This window comes from Vipera ursinii (genome assembly GCF_947247035.1).
Source record: "Vipera ursinii genome assembly, chromosome: Z".
Classification (NCBI taxonomy): domain Eukaryota; kingdom Metazoa; phylum Chordata; class Lepidosauria; order Squamata; family Viperidae; genus Vipera; species Vipera ursinii.
Genome location: NC_139517.1, coordinates 15606123 through 15625986, shown reverse-complemented (window position 1 = coordinate 15625986; position 19864 = coordinate 15606123). Strand labels below are relative to the sequence as shown.

General features: G+C 44.0%; 2 protein-coding genes across 4 annotated transcripts; one reads left to right on the top strand and one right to left on the bottom strand.

Moving 5' to 3' along the window:
* The first annotated feature begins 149 nt into the window (after positions 1-149).
* On the top strand, positions 150-8416 carry TFPT (TCF3 fusion partner). 3 transcript variants are annotated; one of them, XM_083378490.1, is made up of 6 exons: positions 150-199; positions 1212-1445; positions 1754-1824; positions 2537-2606; positions 4338-4562; positions 7999-8416. In XM_083378490.1, the coding sequence occupies exons 2-6, from the start codon at positions 1221-1223 to the stop codon at positions 8095-8097; spliced, it is 690 nt and encodes a 229-aa protein (XP_083234616.1). In that variant the 5' UTR covers positions 150-199; positions 1212-1220; the 3' UTR covers positions 8098-8416. The 3 variants fall into 3 exon arrangements, with proteins under 3 accessions (XP_083234616.1, XP_083234614.1, XP_083234615.1); XM_083378488.1 differs by having other exon boundaries at positions 7055-8416; XM_083378489.1 differs by lacking the exon at positions 150-199 and adding an exon at positions 347-453 and having other exon boundaries at positions 7055-8416.
* Positions 8417-10328: 1912 nt separating this feature from the next.
* Positions 10329-18200, bottom strand: NDUFA3 (NADH:ubiquinone oxidoreductase subunit A3). The gene is made up of 4 exons (XM_083379105.1): positions 18028-18200; positions 14814-14888; positions 13907-13984; positions 10329-10517 (listed from the first exon to the last, which is right to left on the bottom strand). The coding sequence occupies exons 1-4, from the start codon at positions 18041-18043 to the stop codon at positions 10429-10431; spliced, it is 258 nt and encodes an 85-aa protein (XP_083235231.1). The 5' UTR covers positions 18044-18200; the 3' UTR covers positions 10329-10428.
* Positions 18201-19864: the final 1664 nt, after the last annotated feature.

Genomic DNA, 19864 nt, shown 5'->3' with positions numbered 1-19864 from the left:
AATGCAATGCGACAGACTCTTCTGTCAAGGGTCGGGTCAACTTATGCTCAGAGATCATCGGAGTGCGACGCCTCCCTTCCTCCAATTAAACCGCGGGCACGAAACTTCTTTGTTGCTACAGCGCTTTTGTTAGCTGCTTGAACACGTCATCAATCGGCGTCGGGTCGTCCCTGTGTTTTTCGTGGTCTCATTGAAAAAGGTAGGAGTGTCTCTGCATTTATTTTCAACTTACAGGTAGTTCTTTTACTTGGGACCAGAATTCCTGTTGCTAAGTGAGTCACACCTGATTTTACGACCTTTTTTTTGTCTTTGTTGTTAAGCAAATTACTGTGGTTGTTAAGTGAATCACAAGGGCATTAAGCAAATCCAGCTTCACCATCGACATTGCTTGTCAGAACCTAGCCAGGAAAGTTGTAGATGGCAAACAGATGATCTCGGGATGCTGCAACCCTGGTAAATATATGCCAGTTGCCAAGCAATCCTATTTTGATCATGTGACTGTGGGGATGCAGTGACAGTTGTAAGTGGAAGGGTTGGTTGTCATCAGTGCTTTTTTGGTAAAAGAAAAAGGTGCCGGAACTCACACATGTCATACAACCCGCCTTGCCTACCCTACATGGTTCCATCCAAAAAAGGTGCCGGAACTCCGTTCTGAGCGTTCTATGAGAAAAAAAGCCCTGGTTGTAATTCACTTTTTTCAATGCTACTGTAACTTTGAATTATCGCAAAATGAATGGTTGTAAGTCAAGGACTACCTGTAGTAACCAAAGGGGAAATGTGCAATCTTATATGATCAAAGAACAGGTCAGATTTAATTAAGCAGGACTTTATTTTCACAAAAATATCAACAGAATTATTACATACTCTACACATATCAATAGAGGTGACTATAAATCACCTGTATCCTATTTTAAATATTGCTGGAAAAGGGGATTTACCTCTTTATTTCATAATCTATATTTTCCTTCTTTCTTCCTCTCTTCCTTCCTCTCTTTCTCTTCTATTCCTCCACCACACACACAGACACACACACACACACACACACACACACACAGACAACAACCCTATATGGTAAGTTAATCTGACAGAGAGTGGCTAGCTCAAATGTTTGGAAAGATGTTTTTCAAGTGAATCCCTAGATTATTTTACTGTGGTCAAGTTGATATAGCTGTGGTTATTTTATATTTATTGCTTTCTCTTAAATTTTTTAGAACAGAGTCATGGCTGCTGTCGGTTTTGAAGAATTTTCAGTGCCTCCTGGCTCAGAGCTGGCATTGCCCCCTCTTTTTGGTGGAAATATCCTAGAAAGTGAGTTAGAGACTGAGGTGGAATTTGCTGATGGCGGGATACCGGAAGAAGAGGAGGAGGAGGATATGTTGCGGCAACAGGAGATGACTCGGCGCAAGTGTCAAGTGCTTGCCCAACGTTGCAAGGAGTTAGAACAGGTACATGAGAGGCGTGAATATGTTTTCCCCTGTCTATTAGCAATATTTCTAACAACAATCTTGTGAAATAAGATAGACTTGAGAGAGATCTCTTACTATATAAGGTTGGATGAAGATTTGAACCTAGGTCTTTCTGGCCTCAATCCAGCATTCATAGGTGTTCAGGAAAACTACTATGTGGCTACTACATAGAGCTACAGTGAAAAATTTAAGTAACACACCTGTTAAGTGAAGACTGAGGTGGAAGAGGAGGGAATTGTTGAGTAAATGGAAAAAAGATGTCTAGCTAATATTGATCCCCATTATAGGTGAATGAGAGAATGTTAAATCGGCTCCATCAGGTCCAGAGAATAACACTGCGTCTCAAACAGGAAAGGAGGTGAGTCAGAAGATACAGTAGGTGCAAAATGTTGCGTATATTCCCCTTTGTGCAGTGCTACAATTTTAAAAACTAGCTGCATTGGACCCAGAGGATATTTAATTTATTTATTTATTTATTTATTTTTATTACATTTATATCCCGCCCTTCTCCGAAGACTCAGGGCGGCTTACAAGCTTAGCAGTAGCCTTCATTCTATGTATATGCCTGCTTGTTAGGGATTTTGCCCCCCCCCCCAAGCGGCATTATTACAAAGTCAGCTTAATTGCCCCCAACAATCTGGGTCCTCATTTTACCTACCTCGGAAGGATGGAAGGCTGAGTCAACCTTGAGCCTGGTGGGACTCGAACCTGTACTAATTTCAGGCAGCTGGTGTTACTTAAGGAGGCATTAGCCCACTGCTCCACCAAGGCTCTTTGTGACTTTTGTGACTTTTCATAATTTGCTGAGCTGCCCTTCCCAGGACTGTCAACAATAACCTAGGCTGGCTGGGTCTTCTGGGAACTGTAGTTCATCAGGATTTAATGATAACCCTGCTTCTGAACAAAAAGGCTGCACGTTTATACCAAAGAGAGGAATTTTAACTTCTTTCATCTAAAACTTACCTGTTTTCACCCCAATTTTCATTTTGTGAGACAGAATTCCTGGCTAGAAAAGAGCACAATTATACAAAAGAGTTGGTTTAAAAGAATGTCTTTCTACTTCTTCTGAGGTTTCTCATGAGAGTTTTGGATTCCTACGGTGATGATTACAGACAAGGCCACCTTGATATTGTCTTGGAGGTAAGAAAGAGCTTTAGACAAGGTCGGGTTTACACATTGCTCTCATCTTTAAGATGGTTTGCTTGTTTGGGTGTTGTATGAATTCATACATACTATTTCTAAATGATGGTTTAAGTCTTAGCATAATGTGTGTACTTGGTTGTGTCTTATGCAGTAGCAATGCATGCGATATGTGAATGCAGCTTACAGTGTGCATGAGCTAAGACTTAGCAGAGCATCTATGTGCCCTGACACTTGCTCCTTTTTTCCAGTTTCTTAATTCTAAGACTATGGAAGAGTTGGAAAGTGTCAGGAGCCATGTTAATGCTTGACTTGTCTCCAGGAAAGAATATTACCATACATCAGGCATGTCAAACTCGCGGCATCATGTGACGTCGCGCAACGTATCAGAACTTTTTCCCATGGCCGAAAATGGGATGGGCGCGGTTTCTCCGTGGCGCTCCGGCCTGCGGACCGGCAGTTTGACACCGCTGCCATACATGCTAACACTTCTATTTATTTCAATGAGATCTGGAGGGACCTTTTCCTCTTAGCCTTCTGGAAGGCTGTAAAGTCCTAGCTCTTTCCACCAGTATTGGGCTAGGAGGGGAGTGAGCCCAGCAAATGTGGAGCCGATATGATGATAATGTAGTGCTGGGTTGGGAAGTGTGATGTTTTCCTTTGTAAGGTGTGGAACTGTTGTTTTATCTCTGTTTTTACTGGTTTATTGTGAGCTACCAAGCATTGTTGTATATAAGATAGATGGCTGTATACATTTCTTAAATAAATATAAATATGATTTAATTTAATCAGAACGATTGCTACTTTAGGCTATAGGTATAACTGGGTCATTTAAAGACACAGCAGCTACATCCATGCAATATGTTACGGTAAACCATAAACTTGAGTAACAAAACACTATTGTGGAGTACACAGGTTGTGTCCAAACAAATAAAGTACATTAAAGGTAAAGGTAAAGATCCCCTGCACATGCGTGCTAGTCGTTTCCAACTCTCAAAGCCGAAGAGCCAGCACTTGTCCGAGGATGTCTCCGTGGTCATGTGGCCAGCATGACTAGATGCCAAAGGCTCATGGAACGCTGTTACCTTCCCACCGTAGTGGTCCCTACTTTTCTACTTGCATTTTTATGTGCTTTCGAACTGCTAGGTTGGCAGAAGCTGGGACGAGTAACAGGTCGTGGTGGCTGCTGGATTGATGGCAGACTTCTCCTCCCTCTCTGCACATCCATCTTTCTTTCTTTCTTTCTTTTTTTGGATAACCCTACCGTTGTATTCTCGTTGTGTTCTTTTTCATTATTTTATTCGGTTATCATGCTTCCATTTGATATTCTTTTCCTTCCTTTCTTTTTTTACCGTTGTAAGCTGCCCAGAGCAGCCCCATGGCGAAGCAGGCAACAAATAAACTTAATAAATAAATAACTCACTGCCCCTCCCCCCATTGAGTAGGGTTCCAGAACAGCTCCTTTCCTGCAAAAAAATAAGAGTTTGGTAGCCAAACGCCATGAAGCTGTAAGTGCCACTGTAGGGAGGAATCAAGCTTTGATTTATTTGCTACCTTCATTGGTTCTATCCCCAAACTGGATAGAAAAGCAAGCAAGGCCAGGTCTCTCTTCTCCCCGCCCCCCCCAGAGTCCCTGCCCCCCCCCCGCATATTGCAAATACTGTGTGGCTTCCCACTGGGGGGGGAATGTTAAAGTGGGAGGATTCTAGTTGCATCGCTTTCTCTATTTAGGATGAAGGAATCCATAGTGCAGATGTTGCAGTTCCTGGCCACGCAGGGAATGAGCCCTGTGAGAAAGAAGCCCCCAGGTGCCTGTCTACCCAGGAGCCAGAGAGAATCTCTCCTAGTGAAGGCCCCGTCAGCAAGAAGCGGCGACGTCATCTGCGGGAGGAGAAGGAAGGGAGACTGCGTCGAGCAGCCCCAACGTTGCTGCCCATGGACGATTTCCCTGTACAGGTACTGGGAACGTTGGATGCTCCTGCAATCTAAAGCAGGGCTTTTCAACCAGTGGTACGGGTACCACCTGTGGTACATTGGCACCTGGCAGGTGGTACACAGCCATCCTAGAAAAGTGGTAGCAGGAGAGGGGAATGAGCTGAACCGGTGGCAGCACCACACAAGCCTGAGCGAGAGATGGCTGGAGCTGCAGGGCTGTCAGGGCTCAGCGGAAGCGCCAGGATCAGCGCCAGGCTCCAGCTGGAGCTTGGCACTGATCCTGGCGCTTCTGCTGAGCGCAAAAGAAGCGCCGATCAGCTGGAATGTTGCAGCATCTCCAGGGTCTTGTGATTTACATTCAGATGCTTGGCAACTGATTCATATTTATGACCGTCACAGTGTCCCAGGGTCATGTGAAGTGACCAAAACCTGCTGCAACCACCCACCAGAGGGGGAGGGGAATAAAAACTAAACACCCATCCCACCCCACCCCCGCTGCCAATCCTCAACAGAAATGCTGACAACAATGAAAACCTCGGACAGGAGGAAAAGAGCCACCGGGTGGGCAGGCAGGTGTCTTGCTCGGCTGTGGCTTGGGGTCACTTTTTTCAGTGCCATTGTAACTTCAAACAGTCAGTAAGCGAACTGTTGTAAGTCGAGGACTACCTGTACTTCATCACTTTTTTCCTTTTTTTTTTTTTTTTGCTCATCACGTTTTTGACACCTTGCTAGGCGACTGGTGGTACTCGGATGTTGCCACATCCTAAAAGTGGTACAGTGGGTGAAAAGGTTGAAAAGCCCTGATCTAAATCAACCTCCTGCCTATTTCCCCCTACCCCCCAATCTGCCCTTTTGGCCACCGTACTCCATTGCCCCCTGCCTCTGCTGCCCCCACCACTTGGCACTCCCCACTGCTCCCAGCTGACCTTCGCTGTCTTCTTCCTCCTGCTGCTGAAAAGATGTGCCTGGCCAAGGCAGCTGCTGGCTGGGTGCAAGGCCTCCGCACAGTCTTCTCAGGGCCTCGTGCAGCTAGCAGCTGCTTCAAGAAGAGCCAGGTTGGCACATCCTGGCATTGGGGGGGGGGAAGATAGCAAAGGTCAGCTGGGGTGGCAGAGGTATCCAGGCTTTAAGGCAGCCCAAAGGGTGGAGATGGGGGGAGGGGGGAAGATAGATGGCTGGTGGAGTTGAAGCAGAGTCCAGCCCAAAAGGGCAGAAGCAGCATGAGTTCTGGCCCATTGAGCACAACCAAGAATACTACTGGAACTGCCATTGGCATGCAGTGTGGTTGCATGATGTTTTGCCTAACAACTTTGCTTATTGATGGAAAATCCTGCCCCAATTTGGGTTGTTAAGCTGGGACTACCTGTGTTGATATACTGTAGGCTACAATATGGAGACTGCAGCCAAGAAATTAAAAGACGCTTGCTCCTGGGGAGGAAAGCCATGGCAAATCTAGACAGCACACTAAAAAGCAGAGACATCACCCTGCCAACAAAAGTGCGTATAGTCAAGGCCATGGTTTTCCCAGTTGCAATGTATGGCTGTGAAAGTTGGACCATAAGAAAGGCTGAGCGCCAAAGAATTGAGGCCTTTGAACTCTGGTGCTGGAGAAGACTCCTGCGAGTCCCTTGGACTGCAAGGCGATCAAACCGGTCAGTCCTAGAGGAGATCAACCCTGACTGCTCTTTAGAAGGCCAGATCCTGAAGTTGAAACTCAAATACTTTGGCCACCTAATGAGAAGGAAGGACTCACTGGAGAAGAGCCTAATGCTGGGAAAGATTGAGGGCAATAGAAGGAGGGGATGACAGAGAATGAGGTGGCTGGGTGGAGTCACTGAAGCAGGAGGCGTGAGCTTAAATGGACTCCAGAAGATGGTAGAGGACAGGAAGGCCTGGAGGAACGTTGTCCATGGGGTCGCGATGGGTCGGACAAGACTTCACAACTAACAACAACAAGGCTACAATAACAGAATCTTGGAACCTTACAGTGTTTCACCTTCTCTCTGTTAGAAATCAAAGTGGGGCAATCTTTAGTTTCTAACAATTACTTATTTTTCCAGGCTAAGTTCATCTTTTAAATAATGGTTACCGCATATTTTCTCCTATCCATCTAATGATTGTATTGTATGCTTATCCAGAAGTCACAGGAGTGAATGTTATCTAACATGGATTTAGATTAGGTGTTTTTATTCCTTCCACCATGCTGTCTATGGATTGTGATGAAGATAGAATGATAGACATTCACTCACACCCTAGAAAATGGAAAACAATTGCATTTCTGTTTTTCTCAAATTAGTAAACTTGGCCAAACTTAAAAAGCTATCCTAGTTCTGAATTGTGGGTGAGGGAAATCAAAATCCAGAAGTGGTTGATATCTTTATTAGAAACAATTAAAATGACACAGAAATACAGTATGTCAGCTTATGCAAATATATGAAACCTGACTTATTTTAACTGCAGAGATTGATGACTCCTGCACAAGTAATAATAAATTTTGGTTTTTGTGGCTGCAGATAAAATCTGAAGAGGATTTCCAGTGTGAACAGGATGATGTTCTCAGCACAGCCTGGCAGCAGTCCAGTCCCCAGGACAAGTTACTCCATTACTCAAAGTTTCCTAGCCCTGGTGCCTGTTCTGATTTTGACTGAGGCTGGCCCCTTATCTAAGGAAAGCATAAATATAAATATATATATATATTACCCATGTGGCAGCTAGGCTGGCCATCAGGGTGCCTTGCAGGCGTCTTTTTTTTCCCTTGGATACCAACCAGGATTTAAGGAATAGCAGGACATCAATCACATCTGTGAAAGATGATCTGAACTGTTGGGGTGGGGGGAAATGGTAGAAGAAGTGGTGATGGAGTTAAACTCCAAGAAAAGTTTGGAGTCAACGTGTAAGAATATTCAGTGGATTAGCTTAAGTCACAGAACTGAATCCACAATGGACTTAACTTGTGTCCGTAAAGTTGTGAGTGGGGAAGAAACAATTTGAGCAGAAACATTCCTACCCTTTCAAGATTGAGGAAGAACCCTTTTGAGAGGTCAGTGTCCAGCATTCCCACACTTGCCATTCTGGACTCTGGATTTGTAATTCTGGTAGGTGAGGGAAAAGGGGAAAATGTGGCTCGTGTGCATTAGAAAGTGCACAGAAACGGTCATTGTTGCGTTCTGTCGTGGCATTTTCTGTGGATGTTGGTTGGAAAACCACGGTTCGAGGGAAGGCTGAGTTCTTTTAATCTTCCTTCAGGATTTTTAACAGTGTCTCGATCTATGGCATCATGAGATCCAGCATGATTAAAAGGCCAATTGAAGTCTGTATTAAAGGAAATAATTTCTGTGCTATTGACCTGCGTATTTATGCAAATTGTTTTATGTGTCAGTTTAAGAACTTAGCATACCTTTGCCAGTCCAGAAGAGAGCAAGAGCTAGCACTCTTTTCCTGTCATTTCCTCCTCAAGGTAACACCCAAAAAGTACCAAGACTTTCCCGCTAGTCATACGGATCGGGAATTCCCCGCTCCCAATATAACCATAGGGACCACTACGGTGGGAAGGTAACAGCGTTCCGTGCGCCTTTGGCGTCTAGTCATGCCGGCCACATGACCACGGAGACGTCCTCGGACAAGCGCTGGCTCTTCGGCTTTGAAACGGAGATGAGCACCGGCCCCTAGAGTTGGAAACGACTAGCACGCGTGTGGGGGGGAACCTTTACCTTTTACCTTAGGAATGATAATATTTGAACAAACCACAGCTGCAGTCTGCTTGCATTTTTGGATTTTGAAGAGTCACAGAAATACAACTTAGCAACCTTCAAGCTTATGGCTTCTACTTTGTGCAAGATTTGAATGATGCATTAAACCAATAAAACTTGACAGCGTCCATACTCTCATTATCACTGCATCTTTTGGTGTGCCTCCTTTAACCAAGATCTAAGGCAGTGGTGGCGAACCTATGGCACATGTGCCAGAGGCAGCACGCAGAGCCCTCTGTGGGCACGCACGCCGCCATTGCCAGCAGCTTGTGCAGGTCTACTAGGCATCTCCACCCAGCACAAAGGAGGTGAAGCGGCCGGCTAGCAAGCCCAAGTAGAGGTGGCAGAGCACGCCCACGCCCAGCAAGCCAAAGGCCACCCCGAGTGGGGAAAGCCAGATCCCCACCGTCGCCATGACCCCCCAGTCCTGGCTAGCATTGTGTGCCTCCCCCCCATCTGTGCTGGGCCTCCTGCCCACTACCCCACCCGCCAGAGACCCCCTGGGCCTCCCCAGCCCCCACAGGTGTTCCCCATGAGCAACATCAAGGTGGCCGTGCCCACCCTAGTCACGCCCATCCAGTGTGCTGTGACCACTGCAGCCACGCCCCTATGCCCCCCCCCCCTAGGGCACCACAATGCTTATGGGGTCCTGGCGCTTTGTGATAAATAAGTGGGTTTGGGGTGTGGTTTGGGCACTCAGTCTCTAAAAAGTTAGTCATCGCTGATCTAAGGTACAAAAGAGCCGGTATGATGTAATGTTTAAGGCAACAGGCTAGAATCGGGAGACCATGAGTTCTAGTCCTGTCTTAGGCACAAAGCCAGCTGGATTACATCAGTCGGTCACTCATTCTCAGCCCTAGGAAGGAGGCCACGGCAAACCTCTGCTCAAAAATATTTCAAAGAAAACTTCAGGGTCTTCTACAAGCAATCACCAGGAGTTCAAACTGATGCAAAGGTGTGTGTGTGTGTGCATACGTACATACAAGGAGCGGGGGGGGGGGGAGGCTATGTAAAGCTGATGGGGTCATGAAAACCTGAAGTCCTTAGCTTGCAGAAGTCAGAATTAAAGTAGCTAACTTTGTTTTTAAAAGCAGTTCTTTCCTAACATTATTCTACTTATTTAGGAGGGCGAATACTGTGCTTGTGGCAATGCAGTATGACGCAGACTGTGTTTAAAGGGAAAAATCCAGTTTCTGTAACAGAAACTGGCAGTCATTCTGGATGGATAAACATATTCCGACAAGCCTTAAAAGCTCAGCACACTCTGCAACCCGGAGACGAGCACACACTTATGAACCAGTCTGCTTGGCTTAATACATTGCACAAGTTGTGCCTGCAGTTTTTACTAGCACCCCTTGGGTCTACCAAGGAAAGTGAATAAGGCATATATATAAGCCACAATTAGCTGGGCCCCCACACCACATTAAATCACTGACTGACCTAAGTTTAGAAATAACCGCTGCATGGATATATCATGCTGTGTTGAAACCGAACAAAGCATATTATGGCTTGGCGTGTATAAACCCTGTCAAATTTTCCTCCAGGACTTTGGTTCCGTATCCTGATTTAGAAGTGGGAGGTAGAAGGAAGGAATTCCTTATCAATAAACAACGGAGACCGAAATAACTCTCTACCACTTTTTTCCCCCAAGAATTTTCTGACACTGCGCAGTCTTGTCTTCTCTGTACCTCCCTTAAGGATCTTTTTAAAAAATATTTCTTGACAATCTGAAACGCAAGAGAGTTTGCTCACCTCTTTCTTCCCCAACTGGTGTAGCAGGTTGTCACTGTTTCTTTTAAAACAGCCATTTGTGACAGCATACGCAGCGAGCGGTATCAAACTCTTTTAACTCAGGGGGAAAAAAATCCCAGCTCCATTAGTTAAAAAAACAAAACAAAAACGTGACTTGATTAAGTCTCCTAAGTAGAACTTTAACCATCTGATTTTATGAGGATAAGTATTCCAAAAATTCCAGGTTCTCCTACCCCCCCTCCCCCCCCCGGTCTAAATTTTCAACCAAAATGACAGAAAAGCCAGGAAATTTATTGCCCCCGGGAACAACACACATATACAACCAAGGCAGTGGCATCTTGTGGGGAGATCTGCCTCTTCAGTGGTAACTCTCACTCTGCTGACTCTCATTTCTTCAGCCACTCAAGCCGTTCACCTTCCTTGTCACAGGGATGAGCGGGAACATCTGGCATATTGCCATCATCTCGAACTGGGACTATGATGAAGAAAGGAGAAACATGAACATCAACCAAATGAGCATACTGTAAACGTCCAGTGGCAACACTTACAGAACTATATACTGCAAGGAAGGACACGGAGCGCTTGATTCAATGCCTGGATTCTCATACTAAACCATATTGGTTTTGGCCTAGCGTGGGGAACAAATCTTGCCTCTCTTAAATTAAGTACATTACTCAGGCCTGATTTCACATCTTAACATGCTAAGACAAAATATAGCTTGTTTATTTGTAGCTAGGCATACAGGTAGTCCTTGATTTACAAGCATTTGTTTAGCGACTGTTTGAAATTACAATGGCGCTGAGAAAAGTGACAACGGTCCTTGCACTTATGACTGTCACAGCATCCCTAAGCCACAGGATCAAAATTTGGGCCCTTGGCAACTGGCTTGGGTTTGTGATTGTTGAAGCATCCCAGGGTCACATCACCCTTTGTGACCTTCCCAGCTGGCTCCCAACAAGCAAAGTCAATGGGAGAAACTCGATTCACTTAATGACGATGTTCACTTCATAACGGTGATGATTTGATTAATGACCATGGCAAAAAAAGGTCATAAAAATCAGGTGCAACTCGCTTAGCAATGGAAGTTTCAGGCCCAACTGTAAGTCAAGGACTATCTCTACAGGTAGTCCTCGAATTGTGACCACAATAGAGCCCCAAATTTCTGTTATTAAATGACTCATTGGCGAAGTGAGTGTTGCCCCGTTTTGCGACCATTCTTGCCGCAGTTGTTAAGTAAATCACTGCAGTTGATAAGCTGGTAACACGGTTGTTAAGGGAATCTGGCTTCTCCATTGACTTTGCTTGTGAAAAGGTTGCAAAAGGGGATCACGTGACCTCGGGACACGGGAAAGGTCATTAGTATGAACTGGTTGCCAAGCATCTGAATTATGATCACATGTTCATGGGGATGCTGCAAAGGTCGTCACTGAAAAACAGTCATAAGTCAGATTTTTTAGTGTTGTTGTAACTTTGAGCAGTCCCTAAACAAACTGTTGTAAGTTGAGGATCACCTATATTAGGTAAGCGCATCCCATGAAAAACATCCCACGGGTATTATCTTGACCTAGATAATTGTAGTTCATTTAATCTCTGGTTAAGTAAAAATCTCAATTCAGCATCATTGCATTAGATTTAATTCACTGACTTACCTACAACTGAATCAATACGCTAAGCTGTATCCTGTGGCTTATACACCATAAAGGTTGAGATGCCCAAATGTTATCAGAAAACTATCCGCTGTCAGCACAGAGAAACCTGAAAATAGTTTTCCCTCCATTTTTTTCTGATGCCCATTCTCTGCCTGCCCAACCCAATAATAATTAAAGCAGAAAGAAAAATAGTTTAAACTGCTCTATAACACCCCATCCTTATGTCTCCCTTCACATACAGGCACTCCCTGGGTTAATCATGAGATCCATTCCTACGTCTGTCTTTAACTCAGATGTGTACATAAGTCGGAACTTATGCTTACAGACAGGCTGTCTTATTACTAAAAATGTTGGGCAGCGTTCTCCTTCCTTGAGCTGATGAAACGCTGAAGCCAGGCAGTATTTTCATGAACCCTGAACACAGGCTGTATATTCATGAAAAAAGAATAACAGAGTTGGAAGGGACCTTGAAGGTCTTCTAGTCTGACCCCCTGCTCAGGCAGGAAGCCCTATATCCGTGGTGGCGAACCTATGGCACGGGTGCCACAGGTGGCACGCAGAGCCCTCTCTGTGGGCACACGTCCCGTCGCCCCAGTCCTACAGCTGGGTTTTATAAAACCTTTTCGCATTAGGCCTCTGCCGCCCTGTGCAAAAAAACCCAGTTTCAATCAATCAGTTCCAACTTCTCAGGGAAAAAAAGATCTCGCAAAGTTGGAATTGATTGATTGAACTTTTTAGTCCCACCCACTCTGCCGTTACCACCACAGCCATGTCTACCCAATGGGCCATGCCCCCCCAGCACCTGACAATACATAAGTGGGTTTTGGATTGCAGTTTGGGCACTCGGTCTCTAAAAAGTTCGCCATCACTGCCCTATACCATTTCAGACAAATGGTTGTCCAATCTCTTCTTTAAAAACTTCCAGTGTTGGAGCATTCACAGTTTCTGGAGGCAAGTCGTTCCACTGATTAATTGTTCTAACTGTCAGGAAGTTTCTCCTTAGTTCTAGGTTGCTTCTCTCTTTGGTTAGTTTCCATCCATTGCTTCTTGTTCTGCCTTCAGGCGCTTTGGAGAGTAGCTTGACCCCCTCTTCTTTGTGGCAACCCCTTAAGATCACGGGTGTCAAACTCGCCGCGTCATGTGATATGTCGTGATGTATCGCTACTTTTTCCACATTGCTGGAGCTGGGGTGGGCTTGGACTCTGCATGATGCAACTGGCCTGCGGGCCGGCAGTTTCACACCCCTGCCTTAGATAATTGGAATGTCACCTTTAGGTCCTTCTTTTCATTAAAGTGGCCATACCAAATTCCAGCAACTATTCTTCATAGTTTTAGCCTCTAATCATCTGTGCTGCTCTTCTCTGGACTCTTTCTAGAGCAGGGGTAGGCAATCTTGGCTCTTTGATGACTCGTGAACTTCAACTCCCAGAATTCCTGAGCCAGCCATGCTGAGGGAAAAGAGAGGTTTCCATGCTGAGCCATGCTGGCTCAGGAATTCTGGGAGTTGAAGTCCACGAGTCATCAAAGAGCCAAGGTTGCCTACCCCTGTTCTAGAGTCTCAGCATCTTTTTTTACATTGTGGCAACCAAAGCTGGATGCAATGTTCCAAGTGTGGTCTTACCAAAAACGTTATAAAATGGTGCTAGCGCTTCACGTGATCTTGATTCTATCCCTCTGTTACTGCAGCCCAAGATTCTGTTGGCTGTTTTGGCAGCTGCAGCAAACTGCTGGCTCACATTTAAGTGACACCTGTGAAAACTCTGTGCGGCTTCAGTGATTTATCAGCTCAAGGAAGGAGAAGGTCATTTGCCATTTTTAGTAGCAGGCCCGCCTGTTTCTAAGTATGAGTTGTCTGCAACCTGGACACTTTACATCAAGGGACTGCCTGTACCTTTCTCCCCAAAAATGGTTCAGTCACATGCATCTGTGCAACGTATTACATATTAAAAATTGATGAAAATAACGTGCTGCTTCTTTGCTATGCCTAAAACAGGGGTAGGCAACCTCGGCTCTTTTATGACTCATGGACTTCAACTCCCAGAATTCCTGAGTCAGCCATGCTGAGGGGAAAGGGAGAGGTTTCCAAGCTGAGCCATGCTGGCTCAGGAATTCTGGGAGTTGAAGTCCATGAGTCATAAAAGAGCCGAGGTTGCCTACCCCTGGCCTAAAACTACAAAGCTGCTTTTAAAAACTAGAAATGTAGATGTAGATGCACCTGGGTAGTGATATGGCATGTTCTCGTTCATCAGTGTGGAATAATGGGCATAGGGGCTCACCCATGGCAATGTTACAGCTGAAAAAAAATGAAAACAAAGATGCATGCCAGAAATACATTTAACATATATGTTGCATGCTGGCTATCCAGCAATATACAAAGCTACCATAAGTGAATGAATAAATTTACTCAGAATGATCGACAATGGGAACTACAAACCCCTCCAGCAAGCTAAATTTGACCACTGGTCACAAAATCGACCTAAAACCGAAGTACCTGAGCATCATTCCTTGAAACGGTGGGCCAGACTTATAGTCCCACAATTCAGATATTTGCCAACATTCTCTAGAATGAACTCATAGTGGTTTTCCAAGAATTTTCCAAACTGAAAGTGTCTGGAATTGAACCTGTGATTTTCTTCACACTAAGAAGTGCCATTAACTGAATCCCAGTCTGTTCCCCATATCAAAGTCAACCCTGTGCTAGAAATTGCCAGGGATTTGGAAAGGGACCAGGGTCGGAAATACTAGGAATGTAATCTAGAAATCTTCAATGCAACATCCTTTTTTAAAGCTAATCCTCGCTCTGCTCAATGCCCCAATGTTAGGGCTGCCGCAACCCCCCCTCCTACTATCTCAAGGATACTAAAAGTTAAAGAATAAAATGTCTATGGAGATTCTCAATCATCCAGGTCATGGTTGTCCCAAAGGTGTTTTTCCAAAGAGCAACTGGAATTTGTTTTTTTTTCCTTGAAAATGTTTCACTTCTCATCCAAGAAGCTTCTTGGAAGAAAAGTGAAAGATTTTCAAGGAAAAAAAACAAGAAAGTCCAGTTGCCTTTTGGAAAAGCACCCTTGGGTTTAAAAATAAAACATATTTGGATTTCAGGGAATATCAGTATAACTCACCCACAACTGTAATGACTACGGAGCTTACAATCACTGGTTCCTTGCCCCATGCAGATTTCATATATGTTACCATTCCTGCAAGAAGAGGAAGAGGCATTTTTTGATTTGCAGATTTGTTTTTCACAGTAACATCTGGAATTGTTTACTCAGGCTGATCTGGGCTAGCAATCCAAAGTGCCTTCCCAACTTTCAGTAAAGATAATAGCTATTAACTCACTTCAAAACTTGATCAGTAGTAGTCTGGATAGCACCTTTTCCAATTAACATTTCATTAAAAAAGTATAATGTGATGTCTTTTAATAGAATGTATTAGAAAGATTGCTACCAGACTTTTCCTGTTTTTTTTTGTTTTTTTGCTAACTTGAATACTTAGCTCTTCTACAATGCTTATCAATTTGAATAAATCTGTTTCCTCATAGCCACAGTTCTGCCTGTAAAATCAGCCGCACAACATGTTGCTTTAGAATTGATTAAAACTGAAACTTTGCAGCCTTCTGAAATCAAATGGACAGTAATTAGGGACATGATGTTCTCCATCCTTTTAAAACAGCCAGCCTGTTGTTACACAAGTATCTGGAAAACTTTGTTTTATTACACAGGCTTTTGTTAGATTTTGCTTTTTTTTCCTGGTCTTTTTTTTTTACAGGCAGTTTGCTTTTGGTTTGCATCTGTTCTGACACTGTGAACATTGTTAATAGAAACTGACATCTAAGTATTTTAAATATATGAAAGGACAGGTAGTCTTTGACTTACAAACACAACTGAGCCTAAAATTTCTGTTGCTAAGTGAGGCAGTTTTGCCCCATTTTACAACCTTTATTGCCACACTTGTTAAGTGAATCACTGCAATTGTTAAGTTAGTAACCTGGCTTCCCCATTTACTTTCTTTGTCAGAAGATCACAAAAGATGATCACATGATCCTGGGACACTGCCATCGTCAAAAATACGAGGCAAGCATCTGAATTGTGATTATGTGGCCATGGGGATGCTACAATGGTCATCAGTGTGGAAAATGGTCATAACTCACATTTTCAGTGCCATTGTAACTTTGAATGTCCACTAAACAAACTGTTGTAAGTTGAGGACTATGTAAATGCTATCTTGTACAATTTTAGAAAGAGCTTTCATAGAGAAGTATTTTTAAATTAAAGTATCTATAGCTGCAAAGTTTGGGTTTTGCAGCAATAGCAGACTGTGGCATGAGATTTATCAAGAATAGGAAAGAGAGGAAAAAAGAGTTAGTGGGTTGTCATGGGTGGGTAGGTGTTGAAATTGCAGCACATGTTGATCCAAGCCCAGATCCACCTTTCACCTCAGCACCTAGTTTGCCTATATTCTTAAATTGGGGTGGAATTATTTAATAATAATAAGTTGGAAGGGACCTTGGAGGTCATCTAGTCCAACTCCCTGCTCAGGCAGGAAACCCTATACCATTTCAGACAAATGGCTGTCCAGTCTCTTCTTAAAAACTTCCAGTGTTGGAGCATTCACCACTTCTGGAGGCAGGTCGTTCCACTGGTTAATTGTTCTAACTGTCAGGAAGTTTCTCCTTAGTTCTAGGTTGCTTCTCTCCTTGACTAGTTTCCATTCGTTGCTTCTTGTCCTGCCTTCAGGTGCTTTGGAGAATAGCTTGACTCCCTCTTCTTTGTGGCAGCCCCTGAGATATTGGAACACTGCTATCATGTCACCCCTCACTCTTCTCTTCGTTAAACTACACATACCCAATTCCAGCAACCGTTCCCTATGTTTTAGCCTCCAGTCCCCCAATCATCTTTGTTGCTCTTCTCTGTACCCTTTCTAGAGTCTCGACATCTTTTTTACATTGTGGTGACCAAAACTGGATGCAGTATTCCAGGTGTGGCCTTACCAAAGCATTGTAAAGTGGTATTAGTACTTCACTTGATCTTGATTCTCTCCCTCTGTTAATGCAGCCTAGCACTGTGTTGGCTTTTTTGGCAGCTGCAGCACACTGCTGGCTCATATTGAAGTGATTGTCTACTAAGACTCCCTATTTATATCCCATCTTTATTATTTTCACAAATAACCCCAGTGGAGAACATATCTAGCACACCTTCCTCCTCCTATTTCCCCCACAATAACAGTCCTGTGAGGTGAGTTGGGCTGAGAGAGAATGACTGGCCCAAGGTCACCCAGTTAGATGGCTAAGGTGGGACTTGAACTCATGGCCTCTTGCTTTCTAGCCTGGTGCCTTAACCACTAGACCAAACTGGCTAATTCCCAATCATTTGCAAGCTTCGTCAAATGACGTTTCTGCCCCTCAGAAGAAAGCTTGAAATGGATTTGTGGGTGCCCTCAGTGTTGCATTTCAGGCCTCTGTCGACTTTGGAAGTCCAAATGAACTGGTAGAGATGGGCCTCACTTACTGACAAACCACAACCCTAGCATACCCTGTAGAGGAGTCCTGAAAAGAAAGGCGATAGATTGAATACAGGTAGTCCTCGACTTACAACCATAACTGAGACCGGAATTTATGTTGCTAAGTGAGACAGTTGTTAAGTGACTTTTGCTCTTATTTTACACCCTTTCTTGCCAGTTGTTAAAGTCAATCTGGCTTCCCCATGGACTTTGCTTGTGGGAAGGTCCCAAAAGGGGATCACATGACCCTGGGCCACCACAACCGTCAAAATATGAGTCAGTCACCAAGCATCTGAATTTTGATCACGTGACTGGTGTGTGTGTGCTGCAGCGGTCATAAGTGTGAGACATGATCGTAAGTTACTTTTTTTAGTGCCATTGTAACTTTGAATGGTCACTAAATGAACTGTTAGAAATGGAGGACTACCTATACTACGCTTTGCAGGAAAAAAGGCAGGATTTAAATGTAATGAATGAACCGGCCCCCCCTCGACATCATCGCTCTCAGGTACATGACATTCGAACACCCTCTACAGCAGGGGTCCCCAACCTTGGCGACTTTAAGACTTGTGGACTTCAACTCCCAGAATTCCTTAGCCAGCATAGAATTCTGGGAGCTGAAGTCCACAAGTCTTAAAGTCGTCAAGGTTGCAGACCCCTGTTCTACAGTACCTACGGAATCTTCATCCTTCCACCCTCCTCCTCCTCCTCTTCCTCTGTCTTTCCACCCTCGCCCACCATTGCACCCCTAGACACCGTCGACAACAAAAGCCCGTCATATACACCCGTCCATCTTCCAACATCCTCCCACCCGCGGCAAAGTCTTCTCGCACTTACTGCTGAAGGTAGACATCTTGTAATCAAGGGGAACGGAGCCCGCCGGCCTTCTGGGAAGTGTAGTTTTCTCGCGTTCTTCCTCCCTCTCTCGGATTGGTCGGCGAAGGCTCTATTGTACTGTATGAAAGCTGTGCCCGGCTCTGTTTTAACTGTTCATATTTCACCGATGTGTGTCCGTTTCCGTGTGTCAGGTATTACACACCGGGTTTTCCCCCGGCGAGGATAAAGAGTTGTTTTATAATTCTGTGTATAAATAATTAATTTTTCCAATGTTTTACGTCCACCTTAAACCGATTGCTAGAAAATCACTTGCTCTGACGTCATTAGCAATCCGAATAGAGACTAATCTGGGTTTCGGGGCACGTGTGACTTTTAAAATGTTTCGTCTCGTTTCCTGTTGCCTGGGTTGCAAAGTAAAATATCTACAGCTACGCCACGCGGGACGTGCTTAAAGTGCTCGTTGCCATCCGTTTCTCGACTGAGAAACAATATCCGTGTGAACGTGGTTTGCAAACGGGTGGAATGGAACGACGCAGCGAATGCAAATATTTTCTTTTCTGACAACTTTTTTTTATTTTATAGTCCTGCAAGCTTGGATTCAAATTCCCCCTCCCTTTGGATTTTGGCATGTCAAATCTTCAAGGTAGTTCAACCTACAGCAGGGAAAGTTTCTGTCCAAAACATATATTCCACTTACATACAATTACACCAAAGTCACGTTCTTATAATATGCTAAGCCATGATGCATTTTAATTATTGTTGCATAAACTCAGTGCTTTTTTTGTAAAAAAAAAAAAAAAAGGTGCCAGAACTCACACACGTCATACCCTACAAGGTTCCATCCCAAAAAGGTGCCGGAACTCCTTTCTGGGCGTTCTATTAAAGTTGAAAAATACTAGGGTGCATGTGAAATGAGAAAAAAAAGCTGGACACTTCTAAATGTGCTGAACGTGCATAAGATATTCCCATCCTTCAGACAGATGCTGAGCCAGATAACTATATCCTTTATTTCCAAATTATGTACTCCTCTGAAACCATTATGTAACTATATCCTGTTTTTCAACCGTGGTCTGTGCACTGTAAAGGATATAATCAAATAAGGAACAATGTACAGCCAGGACATGAGGGGTATAAATATGTATGGTTACGAGCCCCTCGGGGTTCAGACCCTTGTACTCATTTTGTTACTCTCTGAACCTGCGCATTAAACTTTCCTTCTCTGAAGAGCTGGTGTGAGTCTCTTCTTTCTACAACACTATGACAAAATAAGCCCTGCATAAACTATAATTCATTGGACTCAGCTAAGCTAAGCCCAAACCAAACTTGTAATAATTATACATATGTACAGTATGTAAGGGGGAAAATGTGTCTTTAATAATGATAATACCCATAGATAGTAAAGACAATTGATCACAATGATTTGCAGATAAAAATGCAAAATTTATACAATCATTTTCAAATCCTAGCACAATATGTATAAATATGAATGCAAAATTAATTATTTACACTGTTAGATCCCAGACAACCCCGTAGAAAAATGACTAACTTAACCATCCTTTTTTCCTGCTGAATCATCAGGGTCTTTCCCAGCCCTGAGTGTAGGACATTTTCAGCATTGCTTGATCTTGACCACAAGACTCCTGTTTCTGAGAAGGAAAAAAAATAGTTTCCCTTTGAAGTATGCAGCTACAGGCTAAAAATGTTGTGTTTTATGTAGCTGTAGAGTGTGTTGACAGTGATATCCCCTTATAATTTCCCTCCATACTGAGAAGTAGAAATTCAGGGAAGATAGGCAGAGCAGGGCAGGCAGGCAGGCAGACTCATCATCAAATGGTGT

Excerpts from the sequence above, each read along its gene's own strand:
- NDUFA3 (XM_083379105.1), bottom strand. Across the intron at positions 13,985-14,813 it reads CGTAGTCATTACAGTTGTGG|CTGTAACATTGCCATGGGTG; the intron begins GTGAGTTATACT and ends ATTTTTTTTCAG. Across the intron at positions 10,518-13,906 it reads CATGCCATATCACTACCCAG|TCCCAGTTCGAGATGATGGC; the intron begins GTGCATCTACAT and ends TCTTCATCATAG.
- TFPT (XM_083378488.1), top strand. The coding sequence starts at position 1,221 with ATGGCTGCTGTCGGTTTTGAAGAATTTTCAGTGCCTCCTGGCTCAGAG. Across the intron at positions 1,446-1,753 it reads GTTGCAAGGAGTTAGAACAG|GTGAATGAGAGAATGTTAAA; the intron begins GTACATGAGAGG and ends TCCCCATTATAG. Across the intron at positions 1,825-2,536 it reads CGTCTCAAACAGGAAAGGAG|GTTTCTCATGAGAGTTTTGG; the intron begins GTGAGTCAGAAG and ends ACTTCTTCTGAG.